We start from the raw sequence: 19,851 nt of genomic DNA, 5'->3' as shown, positions 1-19,851 counted from the left end.
CATAAACGTGTTTGTTTATCCTACCATGTTTCTGCTTCTAACTGAACCTCAGTTTCAATTTTTTCACGTAGCCTACATGCTGTCTCTTAAATACAGCACCTAGCATGTTATAACGGGGGCCAGATAACAGCAGGCGGATCTATTTCTTTGGGTTTATCACCTCCGCAAAAAGAGGGCGTGTAGTCCCGGGCATCTGAGGTTCGTTTATCTCATTATAATTAGACCTAATGTGTCATGAATGAGCAGTCAAAGGTACAGGTCCACATGGCTGCATGAGGCCTCTAGAAAACAGCCGGTTTCAGAAAACTCTGAAATATGTATTTCAAAATCCCATATGCAAAGCAGTTTAGGCCATAACTGCGGTGGTGTGTGCAGCATATTAATATAAATAAACATTAAACAAATGGTTAAGATTGCCGCTAATTCTGAAATTGAATACACATTTGTTTATAGTAGGCTATAGAAGTTTGGGTCTATGAGTAAATAGCTGGATTGTTTTCATTTCATTCAAAAGTTTCAATTTGAAGTGGCCTAAAAGCAGACGTGAGATGCTCGAGGCATTCACATTAAATATTCATAAAGGTCTCTGGGTTTATGGTTTGCTCTGTTTCGCTCTCTGCAAACCTCCCCATGAGCAGGCCGCTGCTGCAGTGGATACTTCAGGTTTTCCTTGGAGCCCGAGGCCCTTTACATCGGCACCGGGTGCCTTTATGAGCTTGTAGGAATTTAAAATAATATTTTTTTCATATAATTCCCAATGATCTCTAACATAAATTGATTGATGGTTGCTTAAGGCCTTCTTGTGTTACGGTTTTGGTAAATCTTTTAATTAATTCAAGCGCTATCTTTAAATATGACAAAAAAACACGTCGAGGCGCACGAGTTGTAATAAAAACTCTGACAGTAAAACACAACGAAATGAGAAAATCCAAAGTATTTATTGTAAAGCGACTAAAAAGTGGGAAATGATCTTCTTACAATAAATCTTTATGAACGTTTTCTATGAAAATGTAAAATATAGGCATACCATGTTAATGGAAAAGGTTGTTTAACACTTGGGAAAACTCCTGTATTTAATTTATTTGTTAACCATACAATTAGAAATGTTAGAGACATTACAAAAATCGGTCTTTGAATACAACATATACGGATACATCTAAATACTTTTGAATTAAAAGTGCTTGAGTACATTTTTAAATATGAACCCCATTGAATTGAATAGTTTTTTTTTTCTTCAGTCAAATCGGTTCAAATTATAGAGAAATATTCAACCCACAGACTGCATTTATTATCTAAGCCTTGGCTCAATAATCATATTTGCTGTAACGTTTGAGAATCAAAAAAATACATTCTAGTTACTAACAATTAAAAATAGTGAAATTCAGAAGCTCTGTACATAAGTAGCCAGCTGCAAAGGCAACACTCAACTCATTCATGTTAACCAATGCAAGATGTGAAATAGACTTCATTTGATTTGGTCAATTCAAAAAACAGATGTTCAAATTTGTAATATATACACATATGCACATTAAGTAATTAGCTTTTTTACAATACATACAAAAGGGGCGTTGCATAATATTCACACTAGGATTCTGATGCTAAACAAAGCGTGGCAGAAACAATCATCTTTTGTCTTTGAAGAAGCCTTTCGTAGTGCTGCTCTCCTTGATGGTGACGGTCAGGAAGTTGGTAGTCACATCCGTCACCATGACCTTCTCCACGTTGCCAATGGAGGGCCTCCACGTCACTTCATCCAAGTCCACGTCCAAGTCGAATCTGGTTGGGGACGGCCTGTCCATGAAGTAAGGCTTCTCCATCTGGGGAGGCTCCACGGGGCGGCCCAGGCTCGGGCTCATTCTGGACTGGTGCTTGAAGGTTACAGGAGCCAGGTGGCTGGAGCTGTCCTTAGTTCTGTGCGAGTCTGTTTTGTGGGGGTGCAGGCTGCGCTCTGAGTAAAGCTGGTTGAAGGAGCTTCCCCCGGAGAACCCCCGGTTGTTAGAGTGGTGATGATGATGATGGTTGTGATGGTGGCGTTTATGACTGTGTATTTCTGGATGTCTGTGAGCCACTTTGATCCGCCTCATCTCTTGGCCCCCCTGGAGTTTAGTCAGTTTATGCGGGACGTGGCTACCCTGCTCCTCAGCTCTCCTCTTGTGGGGTTCAAAGATCGCAGGGCTGCAGCTACCGTCCTTGAAGCGGGGTTTAAGCTTAGGGCCTCTTTTTTTGGGGAGGTGGATGAGTTCGTCTGGACCACTTATCTGAAGGGAGGGCTGCTGGTACTCGCGAGTGCTCAGCTCTGGTGGATGGATGCGCATACTTTCTCCCCGGTTGACCGTGCTGGGTGAGAAGGTGGTGGGAACAACTGCTCTCAGGCCCTCCCTGGCCCTGGGAGTGAAGACCGGCTCTGGGGTTGGGTAGGTGATGTGCATTCCTCGGACTGCGTCTCCCCGGAACTCATAGGACTTGGCCTTGATTTTAGCCTGAGCCTATTAAAAGTTATGAAAATGAGAGGGAAATTATTATTTAAAAAAAAAAAAACATAATTCCATTTCGTATTTTAATTTCTTAGTGGATTTAACAAGCCTTTTGGAAGGGTATCATTAGGATCACCACAGTGTGGCATGCCAGGGCCTTGAAACCTGAACAGCCAAATTGAATTCAGCCTTTCATTTTATTACTCACACCTGTGTTCTACTGTAACATGTCAAAATGTGTTATATGAAAAGACCTGTTGATTGTTTAAATTACACCCTGACACTGAGCACAGCTATTACATTTAATGTATATATTACATTTTTAAGTGTGAAAATGTGTAGATGCAAACAAGAACTAATGGGCAACTGCATTACCATGTACAACAGCAAACGGTTCCTGTCAGGCAACAGTATTTATTAGTGCATCTTTACCCATAGAAATGTAGGGCAGTAACGTGAATGTTATGCATCTATATTTAATAACCGTTATTAGTCTTATACAAATCACATACAGTTGGAGATTAAGAATGTATCAAGGCAGCAGCTTGCAAACAGGAATTTTAAACTAATATACATGTTGTAACATGTCAACAGCTTCCCATTAGCTAATACACACGCTGAATATGCATAATTACCATCATTAATGAGCCTCTCGCCTTAAGGAGAAATGCAATGAGGCTGAAACGAAACAGCCTGCTGGGTTTACCTTGAGCAGGAACGTCTTGGGCTTTGGTCCTCTCTTTTTGGGCCCGAAGAGCTCTCTTTCACGCTCCCTGTGGAAAATAAAGAGACAGACGCCCATTTTGAGTGTCACGGGAGCAAAGTGCACCGAGGACACCGTATATTTATCGGACTACATTCACTGGCTGTGTGTCCAGACATCTTAACGTTACCTCTCTTCAAAAGCCAAAAACAGGCGCGAGTCCAAAATATTGTCCTCCGGTTCCCACGTGCTGTATCTGTGAACAGAGACATGAGCGTGAAGTTAAAATGAGGAAACGACCGCTGACACACTGTGGGGATGACCATTGCGTTAGCCTGCAAGCTAAACATCTCCAACGTGCTATAATGCTACTCCTCAGTTTTAATCCGGGGCTGTCTCGCTAGCTGTGGCGAGCTAACGACAGCCACAGCCGAGCCAGTCCAGCAGTTCACACAGTACAGACTAGAGACAGTAAACACAGAAAGCAGAGACAGCAGACACAATGTAGGACTTACTTGGGAGACCAACCCTTCCATTTCACAAGGTATTCAATCCGACCCTGCATGCCATCAGAAACAAACACAAATTAGTTCATTAGCTTGCAGGGCAACAGTAGAAATATATAGCGGTGCATTATATTTAACGCTGTGGGAGAAAAGAGCACGTCACATCTCGCGCCTACCTTCCTTATCCTCCGTTTGATGATAGACTCGGCAGCGAACACCCTCTCCCCGACAGCAGACAGCTCCATGTTTACTCCAGTGCTACCTACCGTTAGCTCAGCGGACGCTATCGTTAGCAGAGCAGATATTTTTTTCCAGTCCCAGGCACTCTGAATTCCCGACAGACCATAATACTCCCTTACAGAATGGACGTCAGCGCAATTTTTTACTGCGTTGCTAAGGAACCGCAGTCGGTGGAACCTCAAGAAGAACGCCCATTGGTCCAGCCGTTGCTACGTGCGCGGGTTGCTAAGTGAGGGGGAGGAGCTTGTGCTTGTGTGAATTCTTTCGGGGGCGAAATGGAGGCTTCCCCCCCTCCCCCCCCCCCCCCCCCCGTATGGCGAGTGAATCATTTCGCGCAAGTTATGTGAGATATTCAAAAAAGCACGTGGTATCAAACGTTGTGTAGTTTGTATGCACGCGACAGTATCGTCAAAAACGTAGAGAAACCAGGAAATAACCGGGCCGTTTGATTAATGCGACGAGAGACGGAGAAATTCTTCATTTGGGTTCATTCTATGTAGCTATGCCATCAATCAATCAATCAATGTTTATTTATATAGCCCAATATCACAAATGTTACATTTGTCTCAGTGGACTTCACAGTTTGTACAGAATATCAGTATGACAATACGACACCCTCTGTCCTTAGACCCTCACATCGTACAAGGAAAAACTTCCAGAGAAAACCCCACAGTTTAAAGGGAAAAATGGGAGAAACCTCAGGGAGAGCAACAGAGGAGGGATCCCTCTCCCAGGACGGACAGACGTGCAATAGATGCCGTGTGTAAATTGAAAAGATAATACATATGCATTTATTTGCTTACCCAATAAACTCGCCTTTTGACGTTTAGTAGCTACAGGAATATTAAGCATTAAGCACACAGGCTGTGTTACGCCTGCCCGCATTTATTTCGTCTGTTTTCGCTGTCTCAGGTCGAGCATAGGATCAATGCACTTTTCCTGCCAGGCTAAATTATAGGATGTTTGTATTCATATTATATTATATCTAACAACCCACTGTAGGCCTACTGTAGCTTGAGTTTGGCTGCACATCAGTCTTGTGGCATAGCGTATTTAAACTTTTTAATGGCGCTTTGCTATTTTCAAATATCTCCACATTGTGCATTCGATCGCATTCATATCAAAGAGCCTTCATCCATGTTTTACAGAGGGTGAGTTAATTTAGTGCTCACTGCTCAATTATAGGCTACTTTTAAAAATGGAAATTGGATGAAATGTCCCTCCTTGTGATATATGTCCCTCATTATTGCGCAAGACGTTTACTGACTTTCATATATAAAGTGTTAGGAAAACGAAAGACGATTTCATAACACATAATTAGGCAAGACAATATCAGTTGATGTACAGGGCAGGCTATGTTAATGTCTGGCCAGCTTTTCATGTGTATCTGCGATATGGCAAAGGTCCGACCACTGTTACCTGCCCGTCTCTCTGCAGTCACTTTCTTTTCTTCAATACATTTTTTCTTCTATTCCTTTTAAACCCTTCACACTTCAAAATATCTTCTGCTAATGAGATTACACAACAATAATTAGCCAATCTTCGGATCCCCAAATAATCTGTTCACGCTTCCAAGTCCTGCTGTTTTTAATGCAACAGCTCACGCAACAAGAGTACCAGAAAATATATATTTTTAAATCTGCAGAAAAGGATTTAAAGTAAAAGTCAAAAAATCTAAAATGTTGACTTTAAATGAAATACAATCCTATATGCCTGTCGTGAACTGATGGGTGACAATAACTTGGCACTTGCTCACCTACAATGCACAGGCCGATAGGCAGCCTACATTTTAATGCTAAGAAATGTATAAATAAATAAAAAGTTTTTCAAAGGGTAAAAAAGGTAGACATAGAAACAATACATTTCATTATTTAATTCAATTGTCACGAACAAAGGATATTACAAATATGAATGACTTATAATTCCAATAGCTATGGCGACAGAAGAACATCACTTTAATAAAAAAGGAAGGAACGGGGCAATATATAATGTATATATAGCCTACAATAAAATGGTCTGAAATTAATTTGGCCTTATAAAACAAATTATTACAAATCTGAATACTAGATATTACCATATATTGGTCTGACCTGATTGAAAAATATATAGCTGTCCCTGTTATTCCCTAACCTTTAACTTTTCACTAAAATATCTAAAAGAGTAAAATAAAAAGAACAAATCGGCTAGCTTGTTCATGCTGCACGCATTTATGACCTGATGATAGCTGATTTTACCACAGTCCTTTGGATTTTCTTCCCAACCTCATTTCTTGGAAGGACTAATAAGCGATTAAAAAAGAGTAGGATAACAAATCGTTTTAAACTATAGAGTAAACTTTAACTTTGCCCTTCTGAACAGAACGAGGATGAGAACATGTTCCACCTTTTTTTTTATAAAGTCCAATGCCGATCGTAAATAACAAATTCACAGCAGAGATTATTGCATAATTTCATCGATATCACGTAGCTTTAAAGGAATGTACAACAAATCGAAATTAATATTAAAGGAATATTTTAAACCTGTGTTGGCTATTTAAATTAAATCTGCTCTGCAGGAAAAAAGTATTGACTCTGGATTTTAGCCACTGCGGCATTCAGTCAGTCTTTTACATTTAAATAGCTTGTTATTTTTTGATGAATGAATATAAAATGCATTCTGAGGAAACAATAAAATGTGTAATTTCAAAGAAGGATATTTCAGTCAGACGATAGATTTCAATGAGCGGGGTTTTTTTAAAAACCAGATTTCGAGACAAGACCAAACGGCTGAGAGGGAACGTTTCTGAGCCACGGCTCTCTTTATAAACACAGAACACCTGAATATACTGTCAATACAATGATCCCAGAGATCAAGACAACGAGATCTGGCCTATTAAAAGAGCACGACACTGGGTGGGGCACTGATGTACTGACTAACATCAAATTCACTTCTCATCAGAATAGCCGTTGTAAATTCAATTAGCGCTGATTGCCTCGTCTGCCAACTGCACACCTGAACATAATTTTCTTAATACTGTTTTTGTCACGAATACCAGCTGCAGAATTTATTCATTAAAGTCCCCTTCTTCTTGTATGTTTCTGAAGCTCTAACTAAAGCCATGCTACCTCCATTGACATGCAGACAGTAATGGACGAGAGACAGGTGTGTGCACGCTCAGCATTCTTTGTTAATGTAATGCGTGCACTATAACTGTTTGCCAAGAAGACAATAAGACTATTTGCCTTTTTTTTGTGTGGAAAAGCTCAGAGAGGTAGATGTTCAACATCTTACAATTCTTCTCTGCATCGTTTTGATTGTTTTCCTTTAAAATGTATTATAGGCTACGTGGATACTGCTTTAAGTTGATTAGCAACATTACACAATAATTGTTTTCCCATTGGGATAATACACTATATCTTATTTTTAAGCCATCTAACATTTGATTGTATAAGATTATGAAGATTTAATGTAAAGTGGTGATACATTAGAATCTGTTTAGGCCAGCCAATGCACATCATGCATTTCTCAGTAAAGGAGCACGTGTGTTTGACATGATTTTCTCTACCCCTTATGTTTTCCTGTCAGATTGTTCAGCTAACAGCTCTCCGCAGACTCGGAGGAATGGGCGCAGCTCTCACTCTGGATGCGATTGGTTTCGGCGCGCCTGCAGTGCAGCAGTGCTGCCGCCGACACAACACCATTGGCTGGCTTGTATCCGGGCAAGACGCTGCTGCTGCCGGATCCTCCGGTGCTAAATACCCGGAGAGCCCGAACACAGCATGGTAATCTGCATCATGCTCATTGAGAGGAAGATGGGGAAAGGTTAGAGAGGTGGGAGGATTATCGAACAGTTCAGGTGCGGCGGAGATCCTGAACTGAACAGCCCAAAATTAATTTCTATGACAACCGTCCCTGCCACTTTAAGGGTCCACGCGCATAGAAATGACAAGAGGGTGATGGAAAGGTGATACGGACTTCAGTTAGGGTCTCATGTCAGACAGAGCATGCAGTTCGTTTACACCGGGGGTTGATTTTCTGAATCCTCATAGCCAAATAGAAACATAGATTTCAGAGCCTATTCTTTCCCGTAAGCACAGACAACAGGCTATTTAACAAACATGAGAATGAACACAGAATGCACACCTGTTCTGCACGCGCACTGATCTGTTTCGTCTTTTCCGTCACATTTCTAATACACGTAAAACAGTGATATCTGGAAAGCACACAGCACCTGCGTCTTACTCTCATTGAATCCTGGACAAAGTCAATGTTGGATGAATTGCGGGTTACTCACTTGTGTGTCATTAAACTGATCCCGGCAGTGAAACGTGCGTTTACAGATGCCGACGGAAATGCAGGTTTTTACAACAAGTTATAACAATAAAGGCCTACACAGTTAATGGTGGATTTGTATGAATACATACAATTTGTTGCTTGTGCTACACAGATCCTTGCTGGAGTTATTTATTTAAAAAATGAATTCATTCTTAAAGGAGTTAAGTTCACTATAAAAATAGGCCTACTGTTGGCATAAGCGTGATAGGCCTGAAGGGTGTTCTGGGATCCGTTCCTGGCAGTTTAAAACGACTGCATTGCATAATTAAAAACAGGATGTTGAAAGTATCGTGTTTGTTGCAAATGTTGTATTCAAGCCCCCGCCCCTATTAAACTGTTGTGACTTGATTTAGATTTGTTTCCATAATGCGCGTGCACTTTTATTACCTTACGGCTTTGCAGGCCTACTGAAGAAGTCTCTGTGGAATACATGTTAGGAGCACAGTTAACATTTTGTCCCTTTCAAAAAGCCCGCCCTCTCTAAGATCCATTGAATATATGGGTGACTTTAAATGACGAGCACACCAACTGCAAGGGTCTGTCAGAGAGCATATAGGCCTCATTTAACGGCCATGCACACAGTGAGAGAGAGCTGGCAGATAAGAGGAAGAGGGTGGATCCCCGACAGGAAGTCTTATTACACAATTGTATACACTTCTTGTTTTATTTATGGGTAAACCTGATCAACTTGTTCGGATTTTGGCATTTGTTTTGCCTAAATAAGAGCAAACAGACCTGTTTTGTGATGCTTAGAATAAATAATGCCTTCTAAAATCCTGCGGGGTAATTTACCGCCCGTCAAACATTGTTGCAGTTATTGTTTCGCTGCAGCTGCGAGACGTTAGACACACGACCGGAGACGACAGGAAAGAGGTGGATGCAGCAGAGAAAGGACAGCCATTTTCTCTCTCGCTGCTCACATCCACGCGCACTGAGAGCAGGTTTATTGGCGGGCTGAGCCGGGCTCTGCAGGAAATGGTCGAGAGCTGCTGACTCGACCATTTCACTCGACATTTTATATATTTACAGAATCGGAAAGGCAAATAATAATGATTCCTCCCTTTTAACACACGGGTTTGCGTTCAAATGCTAGTCTTTCGGTAGGTTTGTGCAGCAACAAAGCACGGAGTTCCTCACATTAATGCGCCTTGATGTTATTGAGAGGAACAGCAACTGTCTTCCTCATTATATAGCTGACATGTGAAACCGTGCAGGAAAATCATATCCCACGTTATGTCATTTAAGCTGTAGGTCAAGTAAGGAAATCCGCAGCCCCCTGCTGTGCTACTCAGCATGTCAGGAGGGTTTATTCAGGTGACATCACGCATGAACAGCTGCCAGGTCACAATTATGAGCTTTACTGAAATCCTCATGTAAGTGTTTGTTAAACCATAAAGCGATTCCCAGCTCACAGTGGATACCAATATGTTAGTGTCTGGTTTAATGAACATCATTTAAAAACTATTATTATCATAATCCAATCATTTCAAGATCTTTCACTTTTTCTCAGTTAGAGGATGGAAGAACTATTCATATCCTTTACTGAAGTAAAGCACTCATATCACTTTGAAAATAATCAAGTAGGCCTACAAGTTGAAGTTGGAATTGTTTTTTTTATATACATTGAATATGAATGAAACGAAAAATATAGTTCTGTGAATCAACCAATTCATTATTAATCATTTTTAAGACTTCTTGTAGGCCTATATTGTTGAGTAGTTTTATGAAAATACAAATCAATTTGTATAAATGTGTTATGTTTTGTGTGCAAATGTCTCTATTATTTATTAAGTGAAATGCAACTTATGATGTCAATTAAATGTAGTAGGGTATTAAAAAGAGGCATTAAAGAAAGTACTCAAGTACAAGTATCTAAACAATGTGTACAATATAGTAGTAAACAGTTACATTCAACCCCTGTACACCACACATCTAACTATGTGTAAACATTGACATGTAATGTTCATTTTACCACGCTGCTGTATCAGTTGCATTCATACAACACAATCAAAATTGTTATCCACTTCTAAGTAAAGGTGTCACCGTAGCAGCAGTGAACTGACCTGTAGCTACAGTATAGGCACACAAGGCAAATACTGGTCGGGGCAGCCCATCTGAAAACAAACTCATTTCAGGCTCTGTAATAATCCTTGCTGCCGCAGCCTGCACTCACACACAGCCACAAATAGAGCCATGTACAGATTTAGAATCTTCTGAGGTAAGGATGGCCATTTAGGAGCATTGTAGCAGCCGCCCTTTCTGGTTAAAATCTCAAGTTCTCGGTAGGAGGCCAAGGTCACATGTCAAGGTTTATAACCATGTTCTTAATATAGGACTATGTGCCTAAAACAAGAAACACAAGTCCATAATTTACTTGCAAACAATTTTATTATTGCAAAATGTATCATAGGAAGCCTTCATTTTTTTGTCTGCACACAAAACATAAAAAGTGCTTCTGATAATCATTCTCACAGAGCTGTTCAACGCACCTCAGATCTCAAAGTGCTGGAAGGGATTTTCGAAAATGAAACAAAAGTAGAAGGATGTATGACAGGAGGGAACAGATATGATTGTGACAAGAATGTGTGCTTTAACAAACTTTTAATTAGCGCAATGTAGCAAAAGTTACGTAAAATATGACACCAAGACAGGTCCATTCAGTTCCACATAACTGTGTCGCCTCAGAACATGTGAGGGAGGCCGAGAATGGAAACATGAGAAAGTGAATCATAGATCACCCATCTGATGTTGTAATATCTTGGGAGTACACATGTCAACTAACAGTGTTAACACAGATGTGTGACTGATATGGTTCAAGTGAAGCAACGCCATCTTATTCACTGCACTGCTAGGAAACATTACATAAATAAAGTCTCAGGGCTGGAGGTGACTCCTCAGGATCAGATCTGGAGATTCATGACTCAAAGAACCCTTTGAACAGAGATAGAAAAAAAGCGTATATCAAACATTAACCATTTATTATCTCTCATTTGAAAGACATTTTCTTTCAGCTGCAGATCACATTTACTGACAGAAAGGTGCTTAGTTTTTTCTGATCTGCTTGTTTAAGCATGCCTAATAGCATAATCTGTCCAACAGCATGCATCCTTGTTTCAATCGGCCCATCTGTGACACACACACACACACACACACACACACACACACACACACACACACACACACACACACACACACACACACACACACACACACACACACACACACACACACACACACACACACACACACACACACACACACACACACACACACACACACACACACACACACACACACACACACACACACACACACACACACACACACACACACACACACACACACACACACACACACACACACACACACACACACAGTGTAATTTACCATGGTTCAATATAATCTTTTTTTACAAAACTCCATTAACCCTACATTTGTTTAGCATTGTCAAAGATGCCGACAGTTTGAGTGAATAATCAAATTACAGATAAGAGCATCTTCAATCAATTTCAGACATTTATTTGACCTAATTTGGCCTGAAATTAGGTAACGTATGTGATAAAAAATCGCCAGGAGTAACAACAGAGAGCTTATAAGAAGAAATATGCAAAAACGCAATAAAGGATATTTTTTCTTTATGGGAACTATACAAAATGAAAAAAACATCAAGGGTCCGTTTGTACATTCAAGCATCCGAAAATACAAATATATTGAATGTAAATGTATGCAGTTCCACAGGTCCGTTACGCTGTAATGTATTCCTTAAAGGTGACTGTGAGGCAGTTCGTGGTAATGTCTGTGATCACTATATTCCCGAGGAAAGGCTGGAGAGAGGGAAACGTCTCCTCTTTTCTCTTCTCATGGTTACACACAGACAATGAATTGACTTTATCCTCCTCTGTAGTTTCAGTTTCTGTCCGTACATCCGTGTGTGTGTCTGTTTCATCATGTGTGCGTGTTTCAGATTGTGTTACAGTTTCAGTTTGTGTTTCAGGCTGCGTAGCTTTAGGCCGGGACTTGACAACACTTAAGTCGATAGGTTCCTCCTGGTCTGCGTACCCACAGTCCTGCAGTCCAGTGGGACTCTGGTGTGTGTTTTGGTTGGTGCTTTGGGTGGGTGGAGATGTGGCGTGAGGAGGGCTGATACTCCTGCAGCTCAGAAATCTCTTACTACTCCCATGATCCTCGCTGTCTGGGTCAGAGAGGTGTCGCTTCAGTCCTTGAAACCCACCTTGGTTCCCTCTTTTGTCCAGTGGGGAGGGAACTCCCCTATCCAAAGGCAGCGAGAGCAGATTAGGCTTGGTTGTGCCTTTACAACTTGTCAGTTGTAAAGGCTGATCTTCTGAAAGCTGCCCCTGACCCCTGACCCTGACAGGTTTATCCTGATCCGTCACAGTTGGCTCCGTTTTGGGGGACTGTTGCTTTTCTTTGAGGCAATGCACTTTAAATCCAGAACTAGGGAAGGTTGTTTTGTCTTTGGGGTTTTTGGCAAATCCGTTCATGAGGCCGAGCTTCCTGACGAGCTTCATTTTCTCGAGGTGGTTCTCCGTGCTGCTGTCAGCTGGTTGCAGCGGCTTTCCAGCGATGTCAGAGCCGCTGTTTTTAATCTTAGCCGCTTTCATTCCGTTTTCCATGTACTTGCTCATGACAATAACAATCCGCCCGTTCTTGTTTTTGTTTTTCACGATCTTTAACTTGCCGTTGCTGCCTCCATTAGACTGCGTAAGTGTAGCATCCTCTTTAAGTTGGACCTTCTCCGGCTTGTTGTGGCCGTTGAGGTCCGCTGGGAGCTTCTTCAGCTCCATGGTGATATCCTTGACTTTTGTCAGACAACCTGAGTCCTTGTCCCGGACCCACTTCTGCTGCAGCACCGGGGGAAGGTTGTACCCTTTGTTCACCAGCTCCGGAGCCTTCACCTCTCTGGGTTTAACAAAGATGGGCTCGTGGCCCTTGAGGTCCGGCTGGTAGTGGTGGTGCTTCTTGCTGTTGAGCTGGTAGAAGAACTTCTTGCCGTGCGCTGGCGGCTCGGTGTCACGCTCCCGGCACAGCGGCTGGTACGGGTGGTGCTTCTTGCTGTTCAGCTGGTACTGCTGGACCTGGGGACGGAGCATCTGCATGGGGCTGGGCTTCAGACAGCTCTCCTCCTCCAGGGACGCCTCATGGAGGTCAGCCAGGATGCTGGATCTCCGGGCGAAAGAAGGAACCTGTGGAACCAGAGAGTGATGTGTGTCAATAAAAGAGCACAATAACATGGAACTCCATCAATATCTGTTGTTTTTACAAGTATTTACAGCAATGGGCCTACAACAGTGTCTATGTGTCTGTGTCAGGCTACAACAAAGAGCCCCGGTTCACTGGGGCCCCTGAGTGGCACTGTAGAAACACTGTTGGAATGTGTGAGGGGTTCTTCTGAGACACACACTTTATTTCAGGGGCCGGGGTCCATGTTCACACAGCCCCCTCCCACAGCCCCTGTGCCCAGCACATCACAGTGACATTTCATAGTGACTCCCCTGGCTGTGACCTCAGCTCTCAGGAATGTCCCTGACTGCTTTGTCATTGACTTTATCCCATGTGTGACCACCAACACCCTCCTGAGAGGAACACAAACCCTCCTCTGAGGGGTTCCCGCAGGCTTTTGGACCGATGATTAATGCTCAAAATGCACAATTCGTGTTAGCACTCCCAACAACTAAGATAGAGGGGCACTTTTTATTTAACTCACCTTTATTTTTATTTGGAAATACATTGAGGATTTGACTTCATTTACAAGAAAGCAGAGTCAACACAATAATAAACAAAAAGAAAATCCTCGGCAACAAGAAACACAAATAAGAAACTTAATAAAACAAGTTAAATTTAAGGCAAATGAATAATGTCATCATGCTAATCCACTTAGCCTATGAACAAATAGTTGTTTAATGGGTTCTGTGGCACTGGAAGAGCTTTTAAAGTCTTAGACAATAACCCTGATGATGTCAGCCGGTATTTCAGCCACACGTCTATAAGAGTAAGCCTGGAGTACAGACAGGGGGTTGAGTTTGAGAGGCAGTGGTCTAAAAATATTGCTTGCAGAATCCAGCATTTCCACAGCTTGAACCAGGGTTCTTGGGACTTCAATTATGACAGTCTCATATCTAGTGAGTTCCCCACTTTATGTTGGTGTAATATTAAACCTTCTAATCGCCCCTTTAAATCTGACTTAGAACTTAAAGAGCAACTTCCAGGTTAAAGACACCTGTGAATAAATGTGTAGGAAAATGATGTATACACTAGATTTTCAAAAAAATATACATAAATATACACTACAGTGACATCTGGCGTCGTTTTTGTAAGACATTTTTACTTCCGCATCAAAAAAGCCTCGGCACGTGACCTCCCGCGTGTGACGTAACAAAGGGAAAACAAGGGGGAGAGCGGCCGGTGTAACGTATTAATAAACATGGATCCCAATGCTAGTTTCGACACAGAAGCCACAGAAGAAGTTGAACATGAATATTCGAAATGCATATGACGGACCACAACCTTATAATTATGAGCCTGCTAGGCGTCCAAGAGACCAGGAGCAGCCAAGGATTAGAAGAAATAACGGCCATCGGAGAGAAAATGAGCTGTGGTGTGAGGAGAACCAGTGGAGAACTGGGCAGCTATCTTGGTGAGTGATCGGCGTTAGCTACAGAATGTTAGCTAACGTCACATCACAACATTGTAAAGTTAGCTATCATATATCAGGCTATAACTAAAGTAGCATTGATAATATAGTAACGTTACTGGCAGGACTGTGAATGAGCTACACATATTTACATTAGAATATTAATATACATTTCGTCACAGACCCAGCATTGAAGCCCCGTCTCTTTGTCTGCACAAAACGAACCCAGGACCGAAAGCTAGCTAGCTTTCTTTTCCTGTTAGGGAAACTGTGGACTCGATGTCCTGACAGGCTGGTATTTGTGCAACCTGCACAAACACAATACTGCACCATGATTACAAATGGTGAAATACAATGTAAAACTACCGAAGAATACCAGTTCACTAAAACACAACCGCTCAACACAACTGCTCAACACAACTACTAACTATTCCCGCGGTCAGAGAGCTGAGATGTGTCCCCTTTGTGATGTAATATGACGCGTTTGACCTTAAAAAAAAGCCGTTTTTAAGAGCAGAGCTCAAAATTGCTCCTTTCCCTCTGAATTCCTGCCCTTATGTCTGTAAAACATATCAAATCCTGCATTCACTTTTTAAATTGTAATTTTCAAGCAAGTTTAAGCCTAAATGTAGAAACCCCCCCCCCTGCAAGTTGCTCTTTAAATTGTATCTATATAGCTTTGTGATTTTAAGAGGGACTTATGCATGAAAATGGAATTTAGGAATAAATGTAACTATAAAGAAGGATTAAATATCATAATTTTCTCACCTGAACCAGGAGGTGCTTGGGTTTGGGTCCTCTTTTGCGATATCCCATCAGCTGCTCATGGCGTTCCCTGTGGGAGAGGAAAGCAGCCAATCAGTGAAACCATCACCGAGCTGTGTCGCCGTTGCATGGCAACAAAACGTCACAGGTGTCCTCCTCTGGCTCGAATACAAAAACACTGAGCCTGTGTTACAGGTTGGAGTTACACTTCCTGAAGCGAAACTCATTCAGCACGGGTTGACTTTGTTTTGTTGTTATGTCATAACCTTTTCACAACAATCTTTGTCTTTTATTTCAGATGAATGCAACAGCAGAAAGTCCCCAGTGTTTCTATTGGTTCTCCTCCCCTCTAGAGCATGTGACGTTTGTATCTGCAGCTGAAGATAAAGGCCAGCCCTGCTCTGACTTCCCTAACTTTTCCTTCGTCTCTCCAAGGCAGTAACTCTATACCGCAGACAGGAGTGATGTCAGTCCCCTCCCCCACCCCCTCCCTCACATCTAATTACAATGACGACTCAGTGTATTTTCATAGCCTGGCATTCAGACGATTCGGCTCCCCGGAGAGAAACACAATTAGTTTCAATAAAATCTCCCCTCTTCAGACAGAGGGGGGGTAATTCCGAAAACAGACACAGAGTGACATCAGTGTTTGGCTTTAACGTGTGACCTGCGCCTGAAAGGTGAGGGGGGGTGGGGGGCGCAGAGTAAAGTCAGGGACAGTTTAGCACACAATACAGACATTCAATTAGACACTGTTCTTCAGTCACTCAACAGACTATTTTGCAATTAGCCAATCAGCTAATTTCCATGCTTTGATCTCCTACACTAATAGAGAACATGAGGAAGTTCCTCTGGCCGGACACTGAGGCGGCGCATACTCCTATGATGATTTATAACAAGACTAAGCTGCTATTTAGTTCCTGCTGCTCACTTCAATCTTCATTTCCTCGTGCCTTTAATTCCACCACATCATGAGCAGATTAGGAAAAGATTGAAAGTCCCCATCCATTTAGAAAACATTATTTCCTGATAGCTGCTTGACTTGGATGCTGGGCCTTCAGTGTGTAGAATGGTATGTGAGCAGAGTTTGACATTAGAAGGCTGTTTCCACTTTAATCTGCTGAAGGGAGAACCTTAAATCTGAGGACAGACGAGCAGAGTCATACTTTTAGTCAACTAAGATTTAACTAGTGGTTAATTATTCTTTTAGGAGAAACTCAGTTTACCAGATCCATGGATTAAATTAACTAATTTATGAGACGACAAAATCGTAGGTTTTCAAACTATCCCTTTTACAGTAAGGACATCACATATGGTTAAGAAGCTAATTATGCTACCTACACAAGTGTGATGTAGAAACTGGAAACCTCCAGCACCAACTGAGAATGGACACAGTGTAGTAGGGAGGGACACATACTGTGTCTCATAGTCACTTTTGAAAATAACAACATATAGTTACTGGATTGTTTCAATGAGGGAGAAGAAGTTGTTTCCGATTAGACAAAACTGACTTAACTAAGGAAAACATCAGACATACATTATTATTCAAATGTAGTTTTTTATGTCTCTGTAAAAATGTAGAGTCTAAAGGCATAATGTTGTTCATAAAATAGCCAGTTAGCAATTAGCCAAACAGAGCTGTTGTTTTGGTGAGTTCATCATACTGCATATTTGGTATTAATTGCCATATTGGGTAATGTTATGGGTTACCATGTCCTGTGGAAGATGACACAGGTGCATCTGGTGAGTGGGTGGTGGGACAGCAGGCAGCACGATAACCTGATGCTGCTGACACGCAGTGACTATCATGTGACAGAACGTCGGAGCACCCAAGTGTCACACTTTGCTCTGGTAACCCTGACCGGAGCTTTACTTTACAGCCTGACCCCCTGATGACACCAGTGTTAATCCTAATCCAAGCCCCCAGCCGCTGAATTTCTGCACACTGACTGACACTTATGAAGCTAAAGGGCTGCAGCCTACAACTGCTTTTATGTACATTTTTGGATTATCCATGAATTGTTTGGTCTATAAAATGGCAGACCATATGAAGATAATGTCAATCCGATTTCTCAAAGTTCAAGATGATTTCTTTAAATTGCTATTTTTTTCAATCTAAAACCATAAGACATTACTTTGACATATTTAATAGAGAATCACTTACATTCGCAATATTTGAAGCTGAAAGGAGCATTTTCTGAAATGTTGGTGCAAAAGTGACTTTAACCAATTCATTATCAACATTGTTTGTGATTTGTTGTCTACCTAATCGTTGCAGCTCTACTAAAACGAGTTATTATCAATATTATTCAGATGGAGTAACTAGGAAGCAACGTTTGAGATAACAAACACACAGTTTCAACATGAGGAACACATATTTTATCTGTTGGGTATAGAACTGGAAATGTAAGGGTGTGCCTTTAACCCTGTTTGTGATGATGACATTGTGAACCTCCTGTGAGGGTGCTTATCTGACTCTAAACGTACCTGTCTTGGAAAGCATCAAGCAGCCTTGGGTCCAGGATGTTTTCTTCTGGTTCCCACGTGTTGTATCTATTCAGAGAGCAGACAGTTAGGACACGCTGGCCTGTCACACAAAAACAGATCTTTGGCTGAAGATAGAAAATCAATTAACGACCTTTGACTTATACATCCTCAGTTCATATTTGTAGGCATGTACATGCGTAAACAACACTCTGAGACACGTGCACTCCCTGTGGATGAACGTGTAATAAATCATAAGTAACTTTTACGCTCGGCTGTAGGGAGGGGGGACAACGGCCAAGCCCCCACTCAACTGTAAATATGTGGGAATTTCTTAAACATAGGGTTCAATTACAGACATGTCTTCCTTTAATTGGCACACTGGGGATTGAATACATTGTAAAGACACATCCATCATCAGAGCCAACACATCGAGCGCCCAAAGCAAGAACGCGCAGCCGTCCATATGCGCGCCCACGGATGCAATAACACTTGTGCTGTAAATGTTGTGTTATCATTGGGAGTATTGTAATGGTTATAAAAACGACTTACTTTGGAGACCATCCTCGCCACTTGACCAGGTACTCAAATCTCCCCTGTGAATGGAGAGAAACGCAACGTTACTTTACGCAGCAAAATGCACTCTGCACAGCAACGTCTCCTTCAAAAAGCTAATGAAAAAAATGTAGTCCGTATAAAGATGAAAGAAAAAAAATAATAATTATCCTCCTTTCCATGTGCATGTGTGCAAATATGTCCTTCAGCTCTCGTGACAAACCTTTCTGCTGCGCTTCTTCTCGATGCTCTCCACCGCAAAGACGTGCTCTCCAGCGGCGGGTAGCTCCATTTTCCGACACAAGAGTAGCTCCCGTGTATTCCCTCTGCTTTTGCTATCCGACACCTTATCCTCGCTTTCGGGCCGTTTTTCCGTGCTGCTCCTCTGATGTGAAACACAAGAACCCCCTGCCTCCTCCTTATTTTCACTGCGCCTCTTCCCTCGCTTTCCCCTCGGAGAGACTCGCTTTGCAGGAGGCGACTTGAAGCTGCAGCTAGAAAACACCTCATGCATGCAAATAGCCGTTGGTGTGACGTAAACAAGGGGGCGGTAATAGGGGCGGGGTTAGTTGCCGTGCCGCTTTCAGGGGCTGTTGGGGAAAGTGTAATCACGATTTCGGTTGCATTTGAACAATATGTACAATTGTAGAATTACTGATTTTTCTATACAAACACTAAGATGAGGGGTATGGAAACCATGGAAACAACTGGATTTAACCTACCAGACTGAATTGCAGATCATTTCAGCTTAGTAGACTAAGACATGGTCCCATTCTATGTAGGCTATATTAACTCCTTATTTGGCTGTTAGTCAGAATCTGCATGATTGAGACATTCATGTTGACCTGAAGCTTAACAGGGCATAGGCCTACATTAAAGTACTCTGCATACTATGGTGTCGTAGCCTAGCACATGTCTAGCAAAAATAACACAAGAAAACAAAATAGTTACAGGCTATATTTCCTCTATCACAGGTTTTAGATTTGTAACATAAAATCATTTAAAGATTTTTGCAACGGCTGATTTAACTTGGGGTTCCCTCTTCGCCTGAGAAATTGTGTGAATGTGTGAAGGGAATAAAATGTGTGTATGTATAAACATATACTTCTTGGCACAGGAATCCGCACACAGATATTAATCCTACATAATTGTATTCCG

General features: G+C 41.8%; 2 protein-coding genes across 2 annotated transcripts; both read right to left on the bottom strand.

The window, feature by feature from the left end:
- Positions 1-922: 922 nt before the first annotated feature.
- On the bottom strand, positions 923-4,013 carry cbx8b (chromobox homolog 8b). The gene is made up of 5 exons (XM_079680550.1): positions 3,860-4,013; positions 3,693-3,736; positions 3,368-3,433; positions 3,181-3,247; positions 923-2,486 (listed from the first exon to the last, which is right to left on the bottom strand). Exons 1-5 carry the CDS (start codon positions 3,926-3,928, stop codon positions 1,623-1,625), a joined length of 1,110 nt encoding a protein of 369 aa, XP_079536676.1. The 5' UTR covers positions 3,929-4,013; the 3' UTR covers positions 923-1,622.
- A 6,593-nt stretch (positions 4,014-10,606) lies between these two features.
- Positions 10,607-19,218, bottom strand: LOC307031875 (E3 SUMO-protein ligase CBX4-like). The gene is given in 6 exon segments (XM_079669409.1): positions 10,607-13,441; positions 15,658-15,724; positions 18,142-18,207; positions 18,691-18,734; positions 18,917-19,153; positions 19,156-19,218. Coding segments are annotated over 6 exon segments (1,923 nt in total). The 5' UTR covers positions 19,204-19,218; the 3' UTR covers positions 10,607-11,980.
- Between the last annotated feature and the right edge of the window lie 633 nt (positions 19,219-19,851).

This window comes from Notothenia rossii, assembly GCF_949606895.1.
Source record: "Notothenia rossii genome assembly, chromosome: 1".
Taxonomy (NCBI): domain Eukaryota; kingdom Metazoa; phylum Chordata; class Actinopteri; order Perciformes; family Nototheniidae; genus Notothenia; species Notothenia rossii.
This window is presented reverse-complemented; position numbering and strand designations above follow the sequence as displayed.

What these genes read in the sequence shown, in the direction of transcription:
- cbx8b (XM_079680550.1), bottom strand. Translation starts at nt 3,928, where the DNA reads ATGGAGCTGTCTGCTGTCGGGGAGAGGGTGTTCGCTGCCGAGTCTATC. An exon ending in TTTTTGGCTTTTGAAGAGAG is followed by an intron (nt 3,248 to 3,367) that starts GTAACGTTAAGA and finishes TATTTTCCACAG; the next exon opens with GGAGCGTGAAAGAGAGCTCT. An exon ending in CCAAGACGTTCCTGCTCAAG is followed by an intron (nt 2,487 to 3,180) that starts GTAAACCCAGCA and finishes AACTTTTAATAG; the next exon opens with GCTCAGGCTAAAATCAAGGC.